This window comes from Dermacentor albipictus, chromosome 6 (genome assembly GCF_038994185.2).
Source record: "Dermacentor albipictus isolate Rhodes 1998 colony chromosome 6, USDA_Dalb.pri_finalv2, whole genome shotgun sequence".
In the NCBI taxonomy this organism is placed as follows: Eukaryota; Metazoa; Arthropoda; class Arachnida; order Ixodida; family Ixodidae; genus Dermacentor; species Dermacentor albipictus.
In genome coordinates, this window is record NC_091826.1 from 137,630,812 (window position 1) to 137,652,489 (window position 21,678).

At 43.2% G+C, this 21,678-nt stretch overlaps 1 protein-coding gene across 1 annotated transcript in view; it reads left to right on the plus strand.

Annotated features, from left to right (window-relative positions):
- The window catches only part of LOC135902292 (chitinase-3-like protein 1), an 830,286-nt gene extending 821,141 nt beyond the window's left edge, over positions 1-9,145 (plus strand). Inside the window, exon 8 of the mRNA XM_065432259.1 lies at positions 8,747-9,145. Coding sequence (XP_065288331.1) covers positions 8,747-8,929 — 183 coding nt within the window. The 3' untranslated portion in view covers positions 8,930-9,145. The remainder of the gene's footprint in view (positions 1-8,746) is intronic.
- Positions 9,146-21,678: the final 12,533 nt, after the last annotated feature.

Here is a 21,678-nt window from a genome sequence, read left to right on the forward strand (position 1 = left end):
TAGCTCCCCTTGCCTCTGGCCGCAGGCCACAACTCGCTCCCAGCGCAGCGGCGGAGGAAGTTAGCTCTCGGCCGCGCAGCCTGTGCCACGCGATATAAAAATAAGAAGAGCCGTTCAAAACCCAACGCTGCCGGAGCTGGGTCGTCCTTCCATTAGCACCGACGCACCCATATTAAGCCTGTATCAAGCTGATATGAGAAAACTCTTTCTAAGAAAGAACATTTCACGATTTGGTAATTTTTTTTAAACGATGGCTAAAACCTGGCAACATGCTTTAAATGTAGAAGGAATTAAGTTCTTCTTAGGTCACTCTAGGTCATTTCTTGCGCACAACAAATGTGCCCAGAGAAACGGCTCACGTCTACATTTGGGGAACAAGGAAGTCGCTTTAGCCAGCTGCCGTACTTCCAGCGACCAAGTGCTCCCTGCGTCTCGTATTGCCGTTGGAAGCTCACAACACGCTTCTGATAACCCGAAGCCGCCGCCGCTTTTGCGACCACAGGCCAAACTCTGCAGGTTGGCGCAGGCTCACCAAGCTACGCGGCTACGCGCCGCAATCACGCTCTGCCTGCACAGTCAGCCGCGTGGGCACGGCAGACGCTAGCAAGAAGCATACCGACAAATCTGCACAGTGTGCGCCTAGTAAGCGACCTACTGTGACGCACACTCGTACGAGCGAGGGGATTGGCGCCACCGACGCGGCAGCTAGTGGATATCGCTCACAAAGAATGAAGGCCCAACCACACGCAGCACAGGACACGCGTCTCGCTACGCGGGTGACGAAGGGAACGGCGACCAGCCAGTGCGCGTCTCACTGCGCGCAGCACAGGGCTGACAGACCAGCTTCGGCGGAAACGTTTGTGTTTTGCTTTGAGAAAAGTTTATCCTCAATTTCATTATGACTAACCTTTCTATTTAATTTATCGATGTTGGAGCTACTACATTGTTTTTAAGTTGAGAAATGTACGCCGTTTTATCTACACATCGTACGGTAAGCAAAGCTACATCAATGGTCAACATCACCACTGCCGATCAGCATGCGCGATAGCGCATGAAAGCGTCTGCTCACCCGCGAATCCGCGACTTCAGTTGACAATCTGCGCGCGACCCCGCACGACGTTGTTGTCGAGATCCGCCTGCTTCGCCAGCTTCAGGGTTCTCTACCCGCGATGTACGAGATGAGACTGAAGCTTTTGCTTCTTGCACGGAAGCTTTTGCTGCTGCTGCTTTTGCAAAGGCGGCTGGAGCGCAGAAAGCGTCTGCAGCGACGTTGGTGGGTCCGGCCCGTATTTCAACGGCGTAAAGAAGAAGGACTTTACTACACGGCCGTGAGTAACCGCTTTCCTTTCGAATATCTACAGTGGTAGAACAAGGGGCCAACGTTAGGTTATGGGGTCTTGTCTTCCTCAGGACAGCAGTTACTTTCCTTACCAGTGTTATTTTTTTAATGCGCGCATAGGAATCGCAAGTGAAAAGGTTAAAGTAGTTATGCGGGGATCGCATACAGCGCGCGAACGCCACTATTTCGAGAACGGCACCGCGTCGTCGGTACAAGGTTCATCCAGGTTGACAGCGCAGATGGAAGCGATAACGTAACGTACGCGAACAGAGGGAACGAGAAGAGCATGGCGTATTTCGGAAAGCGCGAAAACATGGGTGAAGGTCGGCCTGATTAGCCGCCGGATGCGCGCAGATCGTACAGATACGCGGTGACGATACTTTACGCCGCTTCAACAGTTCTCTAACCCTTGTAGGCGTATGCAATGGCACATACCTTCACTAATTCTTCAGCTTCAGATGGGGAGAAGCACTTAATTCTATTCAACAGACAGTCTATTATTAAATGTATTTTCCAGACCTCCATATGCTAAAACTAAGGTGTAGCCAGTGCTCGAATCCTAATTTGGAGCTCCCTTCATTAAGAGTATTCCATACTATATAGAGAGCTTGTATAGCACCCTCCTATCTTGCACAAAATTTTTAAGGTTTAAGTTTTGTAATACATTTTTTGCTATTCGATATTTTATTCGATATCCACCCTCTTTTTTTTTCTTCATTTGACTGGGTATTCAGTTCTAAAGCTACTATTCGGTATTTGCGCACCCCTACAAAAAAGTTAAGGACTGCTAGTAATATTTGTGCCGTTAGTATATATAGCACATGAATTCAACAGCACCTTTTGAAACATTATACGTGTTGGTTAAATATTAAGCTTGTGAATGAGATATGATTTATTTTATTTCCTGCCTCTAGGAAGTGTGACTGTAGAATATGAAGTGTAATGTAGTTAAATTGTGAACTGGCAGGTTAAAGTGCTATGCCACTGCTTTCTGAAGTTTCTTGGCAGTGGCCGCACAATATTTGTTTATTCTAACATTCACTTGATGTCCTGTTTGCCGACACACTGTTTGTATTCGAGCATATAAACAATGCAGGGGGTGAAGTTAATCATGGCTAGTGGCTATCCATGTGTGCCAGTTAAAATTGTACAGCTCCTGATACTTGCGCGTGTATGTGGGCACGGGCCTTCTGTCAGGTAATAATGCACCTATTTTTACAGATGCAACGGATGCGTCAGGGAGACCATGAATTTTTCTATAAGTTTTTCCGCATGACGCCACTGCTCTTCGACAAGCTCTTGACCTTTGTAGCAGACGACCTCACACGGCAGCACCACATACGAGAACCCCTGGAGCCTGGAGAACGACTTGCTATAGCATTGAGGTTTGTAGAGGCTTGTTGCCCCTGCAAAAATACTATGCGATTGAAGGAATACAGAATGTGCGGCCTAAAGAGTAAACATCATTTCTTTGTCATTTAATGTATGATTTATTTATTTACATAATATTGCCAGCTGCCTTTTGGTAGCCAAAGCAGGGACGGGTCGCAAAACATTGAAGCAAGACAAAATAAAGAACGAAGCAACTGACAATGCGTGTGAAAAAAGAAACACCTAATATATATATATATATATATCACAGCGATTAAAAGTGCGCACTTTGTGCATCACCAGTGTAGCAGTTGTGAGGTAACTGAATTGTAAAACTTTGCCATCAAATGGCATCACACAAAAGTTACCTCAGTGCTTTTGACCTTGCACAACTTGTAAAACATGCAGGTGGAAGTTAACCTGCACAAATTAAATTTGATCGTATGTCACTCAAAGAGTGCCCCCATAACCATCAAAATCATTGTCGAGAAAAGTCATGTCGTCCTAATGTGCAAACAACTGAGAAATCGGTACTAATTTCTTTCCAATTTGCATTCCAGCTACTTGGCATCCGGGCAGGACATAAAAGATGTTGCCCTGGCTTACCGTGTGGGGATTGAGACGGCTAGACTCTGCATTCATGTCTGTCGAGCAATCTGGGCAAGGTTGAAAGACCACTACATGAAGGTGATGTCACACAGCTATGAGGGACATTGCTGGCACACATGTTAAGGTACTGCTGTGCATGTGAACTTGGCGCTTATTTCATCAGTCTTCACAAGTCTCTACTTTGCTCCGATGACAACATAAAAAATGTAATCTTCACTCTTAATTATGCATATTATATGCACAAATTTTTAGAGGTAGGTGAATATTAACTTTGTTGGATGCGAATCGAATATTCATTAGTCAAATGGAGAATCATATATTTACAACAGCAATATTTGTTTTGATATTACTAGGGGCCATGCTACTAATGACTAGTGAAAAAAAACAACGGCTACCAGGGTTAATTAGGTTCAATTTCAAAAACGATTGTCCTTAAAGAAACTGCACAAATAGTCTGAAAATTTGACGGCCTGGTTGGAAATAAGATTTCTAAGAATGAATGGCTGCAGTATAACTGCCTTTGCATAAGCACCGAATAAATTTTTGCCTAAAAAATATCGAAAGTTGTGGAAAAAGGAAGCTGCTAGAGGGCATGTGTGCTGTAGACATGTGTAATAGGGCCCTTTAAAAAACATCGCTTATTGTAGTGTAAAAGATAGAACTGATGCATAACTATGCTGCCAAAAAAGTCTAAATGACAGTCTACAAGCAAAAATCACAGGTTGTCACGTAGGCTTCAGCTGCAAAACCAAAAAAAAAGCCTGCATTAACCAATTTGTTTCTGCATTGCTTCGAAAACTGTTGTTGTTGTTTCAATTTTGATAATTTGCGACACAACACTTTGTTTAGCAGACGAAGAACAGTAACGATGATTGCGCCGTGTTGGTTCAGGAAGTCCATGCCATGAATGACGTCTCCTGAGCACTGTCTGAGGATAACGAAGGTGGCAGGCTAACTCCGGTCATGAACAGTAATTCTTGCCGCGCAGATACCAGTCGGCGTTAGGAGGTGTCCTCCCGCGGTACTTTTGCGAAATTTTTATTGAGTTTCAATACTTCAAAATACACACTCAATAGTTAATTTTCAAATACGTATAGCTACTGCGTAATTTCTATCATATCTGAAAATTCGAATGTTCGCCAACCTCTACAAATTAGTCATCCAGAGGGAGCCAGTCTTGACACTCCAATGATAGCAATTACTTCATTGTTAATTATATTGCTCTACTTTTTACAAACTTGGAGTAGCTAAAAGAGACAGATCATACACATTGCACAATTTCACAATCACAACTGAATTTCCACTGTTCCTTTTGACCATTTGTATTTGCAGGCACCAAGCATGTCTGAATGGGCACGGATTGCCGATGGTTTCACCGCACAGTAACAGTTTCCAAACTGCTTGGGAGCAGTTGATGGAAAGCATGTTGCCATAGTTGCGCCTCGGAATTCTGGCAGCTTGTACTACAACTACAAGGTACATTTATGCATGTATACGGTGCGCGAACACCACAGAAATAATTATGCTAGTGTGATTGGATTTACAGTTGCTGCCAACTACTTTATGCTAATTTTAATGCTTTCATTCATAGTTTTCTTTATTGAAAGCTTGCATTTATCCAAGCAGTACCACACACATTGTGTTGCTGTTTTACATATCGATACAAACAAATGCAGGCACTTTTGTATTTGCCAACTGTACAATTTGGTTTCAGTACACAAAATGCATGTCGCAATAGCTTGCGAGGCTGCAATACAACTGCTGCCCCTCAGTTATCCTCATCGCATGCAACCTTTGTGTGTAAACCAATGTAGTGTATGCACCTAATAGTTATAAACATACTCTTTCACTTTGCTTATTAGCTACCTGTCACCCTTATGTCCGAACAGGCCGTCATTGGAATATGAACCTGACAACGTTCAACGCTAGAACGTTATCTAGTGAGGCGAGTCTAGCAGTGCTATTGGAGGAATTAGAGGGCAGTAAATAAGATATAATAGGGCTCAGTGAAGTTAGAAGGCGAAAACAAGCATATACAGTGCTAAAAAGCGGGCACGTCCTGTGCTACAAGGGCTTAGCGGAGAGAAGAGAACTAGGCGTCGGATTCCTGATTAATAAGAATATAGCTGGTAACATACAGGAATTCTATAACATTAACGAGAGGGTTGCAGGTCTTGTTGTGAAACATAATAAGAGGTACAAAATGAAGATTGTACAAGTCTACGCCCCTACATCCAGTCATGATGACCAGGAAGTCGAAAGCTTCTATGAAGACCTGGAATCGGCGATGGGTAGAGTGAAAACTAAATACACTATACTAATGGGCGACTTTAATGCCAAGGTAGGCAAGAAGCAGGCTGGAGACAAGGCAGTGGGGGACTATTTAACCTGTTTCCTACCTGTTTTCTAAACCTCCAAACTTTTCAAACTAACCTGTTTTTCCAAACCTCCGGAAGGGTACATGCAGGCCACGTGACGTCGGTGCACAAGCTGCCACTTCCGTAACGTACGCGTCACGTAGGCTCAATACGACGCCCAAGATCAAGGCCTCCTTGACGCGCGCATTTCCTGCGCGTGTGACCTCTCTAGACGCGTAGGACAGGGGCCTCGCAGACGCGTGACGCGCAGCCAGGCGCGCAAGATTCACCGCGTGTGGTTGGGCCTTTAAGCGCGCCGCCGGTTCTCACTCAAGTGATCGCCTGCACAAATGCGCACGTCACCCTTACAGAGTCGAAACATATTAAACAAATACGATTTGTTCGATTTTCATGAAATAAAGGATATCATTATTTTATTATTTAGTTCGTTCTTTTCGTTTTTTTTTCTTATGTATGTATGTATATGTATTTTTCTTATGTATGTAATTTGTGTATATTTTTTTTGCCTTGTCTATCATATTCATTGGCATGGTCCTACAAGCCAACTAAGGCTTAGACTGGCCTGCTTGTATTGTTTTGTATATTGTGTGGCAATAAACATTATTATTATTATTATTATTATTATTATTATTATTATTATTATTATTATTATTATTAAAGTAATTTGGTTGTATTAACCTGTATATCTTTATGAGCTTACAAAAATGTTCATTACGTTGCCATAACTTTTTAATTTTTGTTTTTTGTTCTATGTAAGCATAAAAAAATGTTCACTATGTTGGACTACCATGTATCAAATTTTCTGTTTTTCATCGATATAAACGTGAAAATATGTTCACGCTACATTGTACTAACATGTATTTAATTTTCATTTTGTTTGCACAATGTTTTGTCGGCACTAAGGTTACGCATATATGTACATACATTGACCTCATCGCTGTTGCCGGCACTGCCGGGCCTAGTCACACAAGCCATTTAGGCTTCGACAGGCCCGCTTACTATGTATTTTTTCTTGTGGTGCATAACTAAATTATTATTATTATTATTATTATTATTATTATTATTATTATTATTATTATTATTATTATTATTATTATTAAGGCCGCGTTTAGGCAGCGAAGGTTAGCTCACCCCGCACTGCACGTAACTTCTCTGCTAGTGGATTGCGCTTCGGGGAACATGTGGAACGCTCACAGCCATGTAACAGACCTCAAAGACGTAGCAACGTCCCTCATCATCTAAAGTCATCATTTTTAAGTACGCTCGGTTCACTCTAGACACACAACTCAGCTCTAATACGAAAAACTCGCACAAACACCGTGATTGTGCAAAACGGTTCTGGACGGTCATTTGTTGTACTGAGGCCTTCAGTAACTCAGATCAGTGCATCTGTTCACTTAGTACACATAAGCACTCATAGAACGAGCAATGGTCGTTGAAAATCGCTTAGCGCTGAATCTTGGGGGCTCAACACTGCGAGAGACACCAACAACGGTAGAAGAACGCTCCTTTGCATGGCGGCCGCTTCTTCGCTTCCCGCGCGCGCTCCGAAGTCCTGGCTCCTCCGCGCGTAGTTTTCAGCAACCCCTGCAGCACGAAGGCGTGGCTACTCCAAGCAGGAAAACATCGCGGAAGCACATTACACGAGATATTTCGAGTCTGACTGCAGAAATAATTGTACTGACACTGCCGCTCGGGCTCAACCGTGACGAATAGCCATGTTGGTGACGGCTGAGTTATTGTTTTGACTGCTCAGCTCGCGTCAGATATGGGCGTATTTCCACACTTGCTATCTGCCTTAGGCCGCAGTTATTTTTTGAAAACTCCCATTTTACAAACGCAATGCCACTTATTCTTCCGCTAACTGAGGTCGGGCGTAAAGTAATCGTTCTTACTTATTTTACTTATTCTCGTGGGAGTACTTATTAAAGTTCTTTGTCTGTCTGTCTGTCTGTCTGTCGTGGGAGTACTTATATTGAGCTGGGCGGAGGGGGCATGTCTGCTGTTAAAACACCCATACGGGCTAATTTGGGTTTACAGTGTTGACTTCTCTGATCTTCGTGCTTGTAGCTTCAAACATTTTTGTGGATTCGTTTATTACACTCTACATGCCTTCATCGGCGTAAATTTCGAAGCAATCTATCTATTTCTCTAGCCTGTGTGCCGGTGCGATTCGAGATCTTTAAACGAGAACGTTAACCAACTGGCCCGACTCACCACTTGGTTGCATTGGAAATGGTATTATTGGAAATAATACTACTGGAAAAAATATTGGAAATATGACTGTCATTGCGAACGTACTGCGAAGAAAATGTTGTCAATTAGGATGTATTTGATCAACGAACTCATAAGACTACGGTTTTATAAATTCGTTTAAAAACTGTCCGACGATAGAAATTCTCAAGTTTATTGTGGTTTCATATTGAGCAACTATGTTTGTAGCAGCTTGATTTAATCAACCAGCCAGTAACAGTGGTGTTATAGGCACTTGCTTCTGTCACGCCGCATAATCAATTGTGTTCGAGATGTACCGAGGCAGTTCGCAGTAATCCAGCTGAAGGAATAGCTGAGTCACGAGGGTTCCGAATCAATTTTGTTGTTGTTTGTTGAAGCCGAAGGTTGCCATATTGTCATGCTTGGTCGTATAACAACAATATACAGGGCGCAAAAGCGGAATTAGGACGAAGAAACCAAGCACTGTTTTACAACTAATGTTTATTAAACGGTGTTACAACGCGTGGGTGACAAAATTACGAGAAAGCTTGACACACTCATATAAAAGCGAATACAATCGTGACACTGGGATCCTTAGCGCACATGCTGAGGAGGCCAGTCATTTAGGCACCCGTCGTCGAGTAATTCAACGGAAGAACCACGCTCGTTAAAGCACCTTAACACTTGTGCGTGCATCCGCATTGCACGGCCACACACTTCTGTTTTGCATTGTTGTCACGCAAATCGAATCACTGGCATCAACTGATTGCGTCGCTTATCATACACGTTTCGCAACCAGCAAAATCACAAGTGACCGCTTTTGGTGTCACTGCAGGTGGCAGCGTTCGCGGGCCCCAAGGAAATTCGGGTGCGCTTAAATCGCGCCTACGACTTTAATTTAGGTGATACGCCGATCGTCGTCTACGATATTGACCTGGATGACTTCGAAGGAAAGTGTCCCGGTGGTGTCAAGTCTCCACAAATCGAGGCGTACGCCACGGCTCCCTACGATGGCTGACCATATCTTCGGTTCACCGCAGGCACAACTTTGTCAGCCTTGTATATGGTAGAACGTGACACTTTGGTATTGCGTACTGTTCCACAATAGTTTGTGGCACTTAATTTGTGCTTTACTAACTGGTTGGGATGTTTCCAGCGCGGTTATTTGTATTCAGAAAGCATAAAAATGTGAGAGTATAATATTTATATTAAGCTTATAGTTGCACCTAGTACGCGTATAAAGAAGACACATCTTGTTCGTAGCGTAGAATGTGCATAGCTTAGCATGCTTAGCATAGGATACTCAACCCACGTAGCGTAGAGTGCAAGAAAGCTGCTGAAAATTCATTGCAAGCCCGTGTTCTGTGCAGCTCCACTGCACAAATTGCTAAAGGTTGTTGAGAAAATTTTTTTTATGCCAGCATGACAAAATGAGAAATTCTGAGCGCATCACCAATAAACATCTTATGAACGGATTTTCCTTCACAACTGGTTCATTCTCGAACTCTCCGACGAGTGCTGAAACATGTATAAACGAATCTAAATGACTGGCTTACCGTGAAAAGGGGACCTGTGCAGATCCAGAAACGTCATACTTTGTGTCTTATAATATTGGTTTGAGTTCTGTTGTGCTAATAATGTTTTTACCAGGCCAGATGGTGTTGCGTCGAACTGTTGATTAGACTGGTATGCGATATCAACATGGGCCGTTACGACCGGCCGTGGTGGCATAGCAGCGATGGTGTTGCACTTCTATACACGAGGTCGCGAGATCAAGTGCCGACCGCGGCGGCCGCATTTCGATGGGGGCGAAGTGCAAAAACGTCTTTGTCACATGCATTGGGGGTGGTCAAAATTAATCCCCAGTCCTCCACTGCCGTGTGCCTTACAATCAAATCGCCTTTTTGGCACGTACAACGACAGAATTAAATTGTCTCGTCGTTACAAAGATTCGACTGTTCGTAAGAGCGTATTCGCTACTGGTCGCCTTCAATACGGACGAGAAATTGGGCTCGACTGGCAAGTCGAAGCATTGAAAACCTCTGCGCCTAAGGCCACTGGTAAAGTCTTCCTTTACCACGAAGTTACCTAAAGAGCCAAGCGGCCACTTCTCCATGCACCCATCGAAGAATGCAAACACAACGTAAAGCGCCTACGGCATCCTTGGGCTATATTTTTGTTCACTGCAGGTCAAAAGCGTCTCCCTGCGATCTGTAATTGACCTTGTCTTGCGCTAGCTAGTTCCAACTTAACCTGCAAATTTCCTAATTTCTTCACCCCATCTAATTTTAGGTCATATTCGACGGCGCGTTTCTTGCCTTGGTACACAGTAACTGTACTGGTACACCGGTTATGTTGTGTCTCGTCCTTGTTACTCTGTGGATGCATGTGTAAGCGCTGTTGCCATTTTCAAATCAAGTATGCACCAACTCGCCCAGAGAGACGTTTTAATGAAGTACCTTATGTACTTCATGGCCTGCCTCCCTCCATTTCTTAATGTCAATATCGGTTATTCCCGATCTGATCCATATTTCTCGTTTCCTGTCTATTATGCCTAACATGCCTCGCTTCATCAGTCGTTGCGCGGTCCTTAACTTGTTTTTGAGCTCCTTTGTTAATCTCCAAGTTTCTACCCCATATGTTGGCACCGGTAGAATGCATTCATTGAACCCTCTCCAACGACAGTCGTAACCTCCGAGTCAAGATTAGGTAACGCCTGCCGCATGCACTTACAGCACAGAATTATTCTTCCGGAATTTTCCCCCTCATCATCAGGGCCTGCTTTGACTAATTGACCTAAATAAACGTACTCCTTCACAGACTCTAGAGGCTCAATGGAGATCATGAATTCTTGTTTCCTTGTCAGGCTGCTAAACATTACCTTTCTCTTCTGCATATTAACCTTCGGTCAACTTTCCTCGTTAAGGTCTTCAATTATTCGTTGTAATTCTTCCCCAGTGTTCTTGAACAGGACAATGTCATATGCAAACCGAAGGTTGCTGAGAAATTCACCGTTGATCTTCACTCCTAAGCCTTCCCAGCTTCAGTACTTCTGCTAAGTATGCAGTGAAAAGCAGTCGAGAGACTGTCTCTTTTCCTGACGCTTTCGTTGATAGGTAATTTTCAACTTTTCTTGTTGAGAACCAAAGCAGCAGTGCAATCTTTGTACATACTTCTCAACATATCCACGTATGACTTTTGTACTCCTTCATAACGCAATGACTCTAAACTGCTAGTACCTCTACTGAATCAAATGCCTTTTCACATTTTATGAAAGTCATAGAGGGAGGATGATTGCACTCGCAAGATTTCTGAATCACCTGAGCGACGACATTTATGTGATCTATTGTAGGATATCCTTTCCGGGAGCCAGCCTGTTCGTTTGGTTTATCGAAGTCAAGTGTTGCCCTGATTATATTACAAGTTCTATTGGTGCATATTTTATACAATACTAAAAGCAAGCTAATGGTCCTATAAATCCTCAATTCTTTAGCGTGACCCTTCTTATGAATTGGTATACTGTTGGCATTCTTCCAGCTCGCTGGTATACTTGAAGTCGCGAGGCATTGCGTATATATGGTCGCAAGCTTTTCGAAAACAATATCTCCTCCATCTCTGAATAAATTTTCATTTCATTTCATTTCATTTTATTTGTGCCCATTTACAAGCAAATGGAAGGGGCCAAGGTAAAAGCTGCTTATTGGCAGCTTGAGTGGTCCCTGACCCCCTTTACATATTGGCGGACCGGTGGCAAAGAACACTTTCAGAAATGAAAAAGATAAAAAAAAACAGTGGGTTACAGCAAATAAATTACATTTCTTCCATTGAATGCATATGGTTTTACGGAACCATGGCGATTTAAATGGTAGTTTTCACCAGACAGATGAGCTCCGATGGTGTCAAGGCATGGATGTCACTGCCGGCTTCTAGGTAAGAGTTTAGTAGCCATGGCAAGGTATTTGCGACCATTTGATTGCCGTAATTTGTCCTCGAAAAGGGTATGAGCCATTTTTCATGGCTGCGCGTCTCATATTTGGGTGTATTCTCTTTTAAGTTTGCTATGTTTGTAATTAAGTTGCTTCTATCTTTTGTCTGAAAGTAGTAGGTGCGTAGGAGGGTTTGTTTGTAGAGATGATGACTTTTTGTTATGTTGTACTTGGTAAAAAGTCTCTCAGTGTGCGAGTTGTATGGCACATTAGCGATAGCACGTATTATCTTTTTTTGCATCAATAGTATTTTAGAGTGATTGGAAGCTGATGTCGTGCCCCATATAAGATGGCAATAATTTACATGCGAGGCAAACAGTGCATTGTAAATGATCAATTTAGCTGACATTGGTAAAAGGTAGCGATTTCGATGTAGTATACCTGTTACGCGGCTCAATTTCTGCAGTACAAAATCCACGTGAGCATCCCATTGCAATGTGTCGGTAAAATATACGCCAAGTACTTTTACCGTGTCAACAACCTCTATTTTCTCAGACTTATAAGATATGTTGTGGGTCAATGGAGTACATGTACCTCTTGTTTCAAAGATGACTGCTTGTGTTTTATTCGAGTTTACTTTTAAAAAGTTGTCCTGGCTCCATTATGATAGATGGGTTAATAGGTTGTTCGCTGCGCCAATGAGGCCTGTAAAAGAGTTGTTTGATAAAAAAACACTCGTATCATCTGCGTAGTTTATGAATTTTGCTTCTCAGTGGATAAGAACTATGTCGTTTATGTAGATGTTAAACAAAAATGGGCTAAGGACACTTCCCTGAGGGACACCTGTTTCTATTTTTCGTGTAGATGATATGCTAGTGTTTATAGCCACATATTGCTGTCGATTTCTAAGGTAGGATCTCAGTAACTGAAGAGGAAAGCCCCTGATGCCATATCTTTCAAGCTTAAGTATTAGGAGGTCATGGTTTATGCAATCGAACGCTTTTGTGAAATCTATGAATAGACCAATTACAAGCGACTTATTTTCGAGGTTCTGCAGTATATACTCTTTTTGTGCTACTAGTGCTAATTCTGTTGATTTACCTTGTTGAAAACCGTATTGAGCGTCTGTTATTAGTTTATGTTTATTGCTGAAAGATGTTAATTGGTTAAGAATGATTTTTTCAAGACCTTTAGAAAACTGCGGGAGAATAGATATCGGACGGTGATATCGGCCATGTGTTTCGAGGCAATTCTAACTTCATCGCTAGTTATAGAACGAGACTCTGTATCCTGTTCATAACATGTACTGTTCATACTTCGAATGAAGATAGCGTTGCTGCTTTCGGTACTGTGCATGTCGGTATAATATTCTTTTGCTGCTTCTACTAGGTCATCGAAACTGTTGATGGCATTACCCTGCGTATCTTTTAGTGCATGCATTTTGCATTTTCCTACGCCAAGTTTGGTTCTCGCTAATTTGTTGCTACGTCCATCTTTTACTGCATCCTCAAGTTTCCCACATTATAATTTCGAATATCCTTTTTTTGTTTATCAGTTTTGACAGTTCAGCGAATTCTATCTCACCTGCTCACAATATCAATCAAGCTGTAACTCCTAGTACGCTGAAGTTTTATTTGTCACTTCTAATAGCGACGTTCAGAGGCAGATACAAGGCACTGTACACTTGATTGTCATTTTTTGGCACTGAGACACAGTTGCTTGTGCTCTTTTCAATGCCAGCAGTCCGCTAGGTCCACGGCGCATCCGGTGGACCGGGACGAGACTTGCAATGGGGTTCTGTCTTTGACAGGAAACTTGCTTCCATATGGACCAGTGTACAGTTGCGTGATGCGGTGCGGTGGGGTGTGCCGTTGCGAATGCGCGCTACGCCCATTTTAAGATTGTGGCTAGTGTCATCTACAATCAATCTGCTTTGTCGACAGCCATTTCATGCTTACATCTACTCTCAATTACAGGGGAGCCAGTATTGTTTAGTGTTACCAGAACAGCCTGAAAATGCTCATACAAAATTCTCCAAAGAGTGCAAGAGCTTCCGGGCTTTTTTAGTCTGTACATTCTAGCTATCTGAAATGAATCCAAGAAAGTAGTGGATGTTAAGGATATGATCATAGAGCTATGGCATATTACTTCGAGGTAGATGAAGTGGTACACGAAGGTGTCCTGTGTATTCTATTTCAGTGATAACATCATAGTGAACTGTTGGATAGTGTTCAGGAGAGATGCCGCGCTAGTGCAACCAGCATCAAGTGCAATCAAAACGTGGCTTTGCTGTTGTTCAAAGCAGATATTGCGTTCGCCCTACAGCAGAAAGGAAACGAAGCAACACCTTCAAGAAGGCAGTCCTCAAACAGCGAAAAAAAAAAGGTCGGAGGACACTTAGGCTGCGCCTTTAATAGTGGAACACGATAGCATTAAAAGAGCCCTTGCTGCTTCTCACGCTTCCGGGCAGCTGCAGCTTATGCTTCTGTAATGTTTCCCTGGAAATGCTGGTGGCAAACGCTAGGCACGAAGGCGAGCTTTCTGGGGCATGCCACTCCTAAGACAGACCTGAAATGCCAGCTGGAAAAGGGGTTTGTGTTTGAGTTTCCGCGCAACAGAATTATGTTTTCTCGCATATTCAAATTACGATCCAATGCTATCATGTCTCGAGGTTGTGTGCAAGTCATACTTTATTAGTTTTGACACATTCTACTTTGAGAATTTTAATTAGTTCAGTAACGCCTATATGCCACGTGGAGGGTCTGCATGAATCGGGATGCATGGTTAGGGACTAATTTTCTCATATAGAAAAGGTCACCAACACCACTGCTTGATTTTCAGCGACACGGGGCCGTGAACGCAATGGCTGTTAATATTGTGAATCAGTTCCAGGTCAACAGCACATGTGCCATGCACAAAAAATATAAAAGTATATGCACTTGGGCACATCCCAAATATTCTTTTACAGTAAAGGCACAGGAAAAACCTTCGCGGCTAAGGCATCAGATGAGTAATGTGTAAAACATGCAATATAAAGCTCAATTGCACATCCAGTCATGATGACCAGGAAGTCGAAAGCTTCAGTGAAGACGTGGAATCGGCGATGGGTAAAGTCAAAACAAAATGCACTATACTGATGGGCGACTTCAATGCCAAGGTAGGCAAGAAGCAGGCTGAAGACACTTCAGTGGGGGAATATGGCATAGGCACTAGGAATAGCAGGAGAGGGTTATTAGTAGACTTTGCAGAACAGAATAATATGCGGATAATGAATACCTTCTTCTGCAAGCGGGACAGACGAAAGTGCATGTGGAGAAGCCCGAATGATGAGACTAGAAATGAAATAGACTTTATACTCTGCGCAAACCCTGGCATCATACAAGATGTGGACGTGCTCAGCAAGGTGCGCTGCTGTAACCATAGGATGGTAAGAACTCGAATTAGCCTAGACTTGAAGAGGGAACGGAAGAAGCTGGTACATAAGCCGACCAATGAGTTAGCGATAAGAGGGAAAATCGAGGAATTCCGGATCAAGCTACAGAACAGGCATTCGGCTTTAACTCGAGAAGAGGAGCTTAGTGTTGAAACAATGAACGACAACCTTACGGCATCATTAAGGAGTGTGCTGTAGAAGTCGGTGGTAATTCCGTTAGACAGGATACCAGTAAGCTATCGCAGGAGACTAAAGATCTCATCAAGAAACGTCAATGTATGAAAGCCTCTAACCCTACAGCTAGAATAGAACTGGCACAACTTTCGAAGTTAATCAAAAAGCGTAAGACAGCTGACATAAGGAAGTATAGTATGAATAGAATTTAACATGCTCTCGGGAACTGAGTAAGCCTAAAAGCAGTGAAAAAACTAGGAATTGGCAAGAATCAGATGTGTGCGTTAAGAGACAAAGCCGGCAATATCATTACTAATATGGATGAGATAGTTGAAGTGGCTGAGGAGTTCTATAGAGAGTTATACAGTACTAGTGGCACCCACGACGATAATGGGAGAGAGAATAGTCTAGAGGAATTTGAAATCCCACAAGTAACGCCGGAAGAAGTAACGAAAGCCTTGGAAGCTATGCAAAGGGTCAAGGCAGCTGGGGTGGATCACGTAACAGCAGATTTGTTGAAGGATGGTGGACAGATTGTTCTAGAAAAACTGGCCACCCTGTATACGCAATAGCTGATGACTTCGAGCGTACCGAAATCTTGGAAGAACGCTAACATAATCCTAATCCATAAAAAAGGGGACGCCAAAGACTTGAAAAATTATAGACTGAAAAGCTTACTGTCCGTTGCCTATAAAGTATTTACTAAGGTAATCGCAAATAGAATCAGGAACACCTTAGACTTCTGTCAACCAAAGGACCAGGCAGGATTCCGTAAAGACTACTCAACAATAGACCATATTCACACTATCAATCAGGAAATAGAGAAATGTGCAGGATATAACCAACCGTTAAATATAGCTTTCATTGATTATGAGAAAGCGTTTGATTCAGTCGGAACCTCTGCAGTCATAGAGGCATTACGGAATCAGGGTGTAGAGGCGCCGTATGTAAAAATACTGAAAGATATCTATAGCGGCTTCACAGCCACCATGGTCCTCCATAAAGAAAGCAACAAAATCCCAATAAAGAAAGGCGTCAGGCAGGGAGATACGATATCTCCAATGCTATTCACAGCGTGTTTACAGGAGGTATTCAGAGACCTGGATTGGGAAGAATTGGGGATAAAAGTTAATGGAGAATACCTTAGTAACTTGCGATTCGCTGATGATATTGCCTTGCTTAGTAACACAGGGGACCAATTGCAATCCATGCTCAATGACCTGGAGAGGCAAAGCAGGAGATTGGGTCTAAAAATTAGTCTGCAGAAAACCAAAGTAATTTGTGACAGTCTCGGAAGAGAACAGCAATTTACAATAGTTAGCGAGGCACTGGAAATGGTAAGGGAATACATCTACTTAGGGCAGAAGCTGATGGCGGATCCGGATCATGAGACGGAAATAATCAGAAGAATAAGAATTGGCTGGGGTGTGTTTGGCAGGCATTCTCAGATCATGAACAGCAGGTTGCCATTATCCCTCAAGAGAAAAGTGTATACCAGCTATGTCTTACCAGTACTCACCTACGGGGCAGAAAGCTAGAGGCTTACAAAAAGGGTTCTACTTAAATTGAGGACGACGCAACGAGCTATGGAAAGAAGAATGATGGGTGTAACGTTAAGGGATAAGAAAAGAGCAGATTGGGTGAGGGAACAAATGCGAGTTAATGACGTCTTAGCTGAAATCAAGAAAAAGAAATGGGCATGGGGAGGACATGTAATGAGGAGGGAAGATAACCGATGGTCGTCAAGGGTTACGGACTGGATTCCAAGGGAGGGGAGCGTAGCAGGGGGCGGCAGAAAGTTAGGTGGGCGGATCAGATTAAGAAGTTTGCAGGCACGGCATGGTCACAATTAGTACATGACCGGGGTAGTTGTAGAAGTATGGGAGAGTACTTTGCCCTGCAGTGGGCGCAACCACGCTGATGATGATGATGATTATGTCAAAGGCCATGTAACATATGTGCTGCAAGGAGCAATGACAACTTACGACATTGACAGATGCCATTCAGATGAGAGTTGCTGTGCCAGTCGAAAATGCTGCTTTGACAATGGCTAAACTTGAGACAGAATAGCATGAGGCAAAGTGAAAAGAAAACAAAAGTGCATTTTTCAGCTACATCGCCTCATTGCTCCAATGCCCATGCATTTGATAATTCATTCATACAATGCGACAGCCTACGCAAAGCCACGTTTGGATGAACCAATGTCTGCTTCCAGACAACAAAAAATTCCACTTTTTCACGCACTAACCAAGAACTCGCAGGTTTGAGGATTTACGAGTGTCAAGAAATATTGAATCTGTCATTCATATGTGTACATTTTGTCTCCTTATCTTCGTATTATCAAGTGTATGCTTGAAAGCGCAGACGCTAGTGCTCGCTTGCTAGCTAAACGCAGTTTCACGTGGCAGCTGGTGATAGAAATCTTCGAGCATTTGTCTATAAAAATGTTCGCGTAGATTTCGCTGTATGCTCATGCGCTTTCAGTGCAACGCATTGCGTGACACCTGCCTGTCAGGCCGAGCAGGAGAGCGCCAAGGGACGAAACACCAAATTGTTCATTTGGCACTGTAAATACGTATGTCTCTATTATAGTGTGCCTGTATATACACTTCGACGACGGCAATGATGCCAGCGCTTGCAACAGTCGGCCATTTTAAAGAACGTGTCACAGCGTTCGCTTTCCATGTGTACAATCTAACACGGCGAGTCTCTTCTTTCATGCGGAAGCAGCTTTCTGGATCTAAAAACATTGATATCGCGAGCGCAACAGAACAAACGGGCGGTAGTGCGCATGAGGTTAAAATCGTAGTCCGCAAAATATGGGCTATAAATAACGGCTCAAACACGTTACAGATGGGTGTCAATTTAAGGCGTGCAGTGCATTTAGAGCGTACTTTCAGTGAGGACTTCAGGCGGCGTGAAAAATGATGCCTAATCATGTATAAATAACACAAAAAAATTATGTACGCCCCAGACGAGTTGAAAGTGGTCGCGAACAGCTACCTTACCTGTCTATGTGAATGACAGGTGCAGCCTCTGTGCTTCTATACGATCTATATTCGGTATTCTATTGGGTACAAGAAAGAGTTATTACGCGGAAGGATAAATAACAGCTTGGGATAACCAAGAAAGCTTAGATGTACCATTGAAGCTCCCATGCTACGCTCACGTTCTTCCATCGTGGCTCACATCCTATTGACAGGAAGCCGCCATGACACATTTTGACTACAGGAAACAGATGGCGCTTAGAGCCAGAATGTTAGGGTTACTTTAAAGAATGTTGAAACAGTTTTTGTTTAAAAGATCTTACGTATTGCTTATTTTAATTGCCAGTTTTCGTCCCTTGTCCGAAGAATTGCCAACAAAAAGTACAATTTACAAACGGTTTATTATCACGAACGGCAGCGAAAACCGAAACCAGGGCGACGCACTCATTGCGGGTACAGTTTTATTAATTTCGATCAATGCCTCGATGATAGTGCGCCGAAGCCAAAACATATGTGTACAAGGGCGAAGGGTGCTACATTCACAAGAACAATATCTCGACATAAGACAATGCTGCATAACATAAGCTTGCAGCTGTAGTTTTCACACATTTTTTACACATGGTACGCTTCGGGTCTTTTCAGATTTACTCTCTGACACATTTTAAACTCGCCACTACGCACATGCCAACATTTCGTCACAATTTCTTTAATGAGGCATTTAGTTCATTGAGTACACCGACAAAACATGCGTGGAAATGCTTTCGAGCACCTGTCTCAGCGATCCCCGCCGCCCTCCGCTCCCCCGCCCCCTTCTTTTTCTATACCACCGCTAATTAATGCACGTGTGTTAACCTCCGCATACAAATCACTCGTGGTGTGTCCCTCATTCACTCCGAATGAAAAGTCGGTGCTGTAAACTTACGTACGTACAGTGCTATATGTCGCGGCTGGTCGCGTCGCAATCCCGTGTTTCTCTAGTTTTAACGCCCGCGCAATACGTATGTAGTACTCAACAATCAGTTTGCTCTGGCGCAGTTAGAAAACGATCGTCGTCGTGCTCTTTGCGCATCACAAACGCGTCACACACATGCACACACACAACTCGATTGTGCAACACGCGCTGTTCCACCTTGTATCGCTTCGTTCGTGGTCGTGCTATTTTGCGCATACACATCCGTCACACACGCAACTCGTTTGCTCTTTGCACACACCAAGCGCGTCACACACACACAGCTTCGATTGCCGTGAAACGCGCTGTTCCACCTTGTATTGCTTCGTTCGTGGTCGTTCTGCTTGCGTGCACGCGCAATGAACCGCCCACCCTGTTGCTATACAACAACAACGTATATCAATAAGTACGACAGAATGTACCTAAAGATTTGACCTCAACTGAAATGAGATTTAGCGATGACGGATTTTGGCGCTTGTTTCTCGCTGACAGGGCGGAGCAACGTGGGCGAATTCGGTTCGAAGCGGGAGGTCGGCGTTGCACGGGCGCTCCCACGGTTAGGGCGGCCACTATGGTTACCGGCGGTAATTGCCACTGTAATTTTCGGTATACGACGTGCATGCGCAAATGTACTAACATGTCACGTAACGCTGTACCGTATCACGTAGCGAGCAAAAAATATTCATAAATGTCCTTAGCTATCGCCTAAGAAACGCGAAGGCGAAAGCCTCGTAAAGCCAACTGTAGTTTACCTTAATCCATCCTAATCCTCCTCCATCCACCTTATTCGGTCCTAATGAGCCTTAAATCTCCCTAGTCCTCCTTAATACACCATGATGCACCTTAATCCACCCTCTTCCTTCATTATATTTATTGATTTACTTGTACATACTACAGCCCGATAGGGCTATTGAAGGAGTGGGTGTGAAAAGCAGAGCAATGACACATAATAAATATTGCAGGCAATGCGTACAATACAAACCAATACAAGCCAAAACTATTCAATGGCCGTTAGGAATAAGTTTAAAGGTAGAGAACGAGGACCAGGCAAACAATTCCAGTATTCGATTACACAGGGAAATAAACTGTATTTAAAAGTGTCCGTACGGGCAAAATAAAGTGCCATGTTTAGGTGATGGTGACTTCTAGTACTAGATGTATTAGAACCCTAATGGGTCTTAATCCACCCTGATCCTCCTATTCAAACCTTAATTCACCCTAATTCACCTGAATCCTTCGTAATACATCTGAGTGCACCTTATTCCACCGTAATGTACCTTATTGCATCTTAATCCAGCCCAATTCACCTTTATTCTCCTTCACCTTAATTCCTCCTAATTCAATAATTAATCAATAAATAATTAACTTTGCTAATAATTAATCATCTCTTACACAAGGCTAGAAATGCTTTCGTTCGCTTCTGCCCTTCCTTGGGTAAGGTGATATTTTCTATGCCTCACAACGCAACCTTCAAACAGAGATCTAAGGCTTTCGCCTTAAAACAAAAATCTCTAGTGTAGCCTATAATCAGCCACTTACGCGCGGAACTATATACCGCTGCGCAGAAATATTACCTGTGTACGCCTCGTACCTTCGGCAGTGCTACAACCAGCTTGTAAGATGGAGCATAGAAAGTAAATAAATAAGTAAATATTGCCTGTGTACAGCTTCTAGATGCCAGCCCACCACATCAGGTTTGAGTAGAGGGTTGACATACTGATATCGGATACTAGATTTTCATTTTATCTCACGGTACTTGAAACGCACATCATGGTTGCTTTGCTTCGTCTAGGATCACACGGCGTTCTAGATCAAATTAAGCATCATGTTCTCTACAGCTGGCGTCATGAATACGTTTAAATCATTTCCGTGTAGACTGGCATGCGTCTCATTTCACATCCTGAATGAATACCTTACGTATTCGCCTCCGCGTTAGAAATGGTTACAGGTGAGTGAAATTTAACCTAAAGGTGGTCATAATACGATATTTGAAGAAAAAGCGGTATTCATGCGCGAAGATCTACGTCGTTTCTGGCCGCAGTTTCTGTATTGCTCTTTGTGCGACACCTTACTGATTTATAAAGGAAATTTTACACATGTGATGGTAAGAAACATTTATTAGTTTCAGAATGTAGTCGCAAGCAGCAAGAGACTTCGTGCGAGCCCGAGGTGTGGTCTTCGACCTGGCGGGTTGGTTCATCGTCCGTATGGCTGGAGAGCAAGTAAAAACACAAACATCACCACATTCAAGGCCAACAGCAAAGAAATTCTAGACCGCGGAACAAGCCCGTTTCAAAC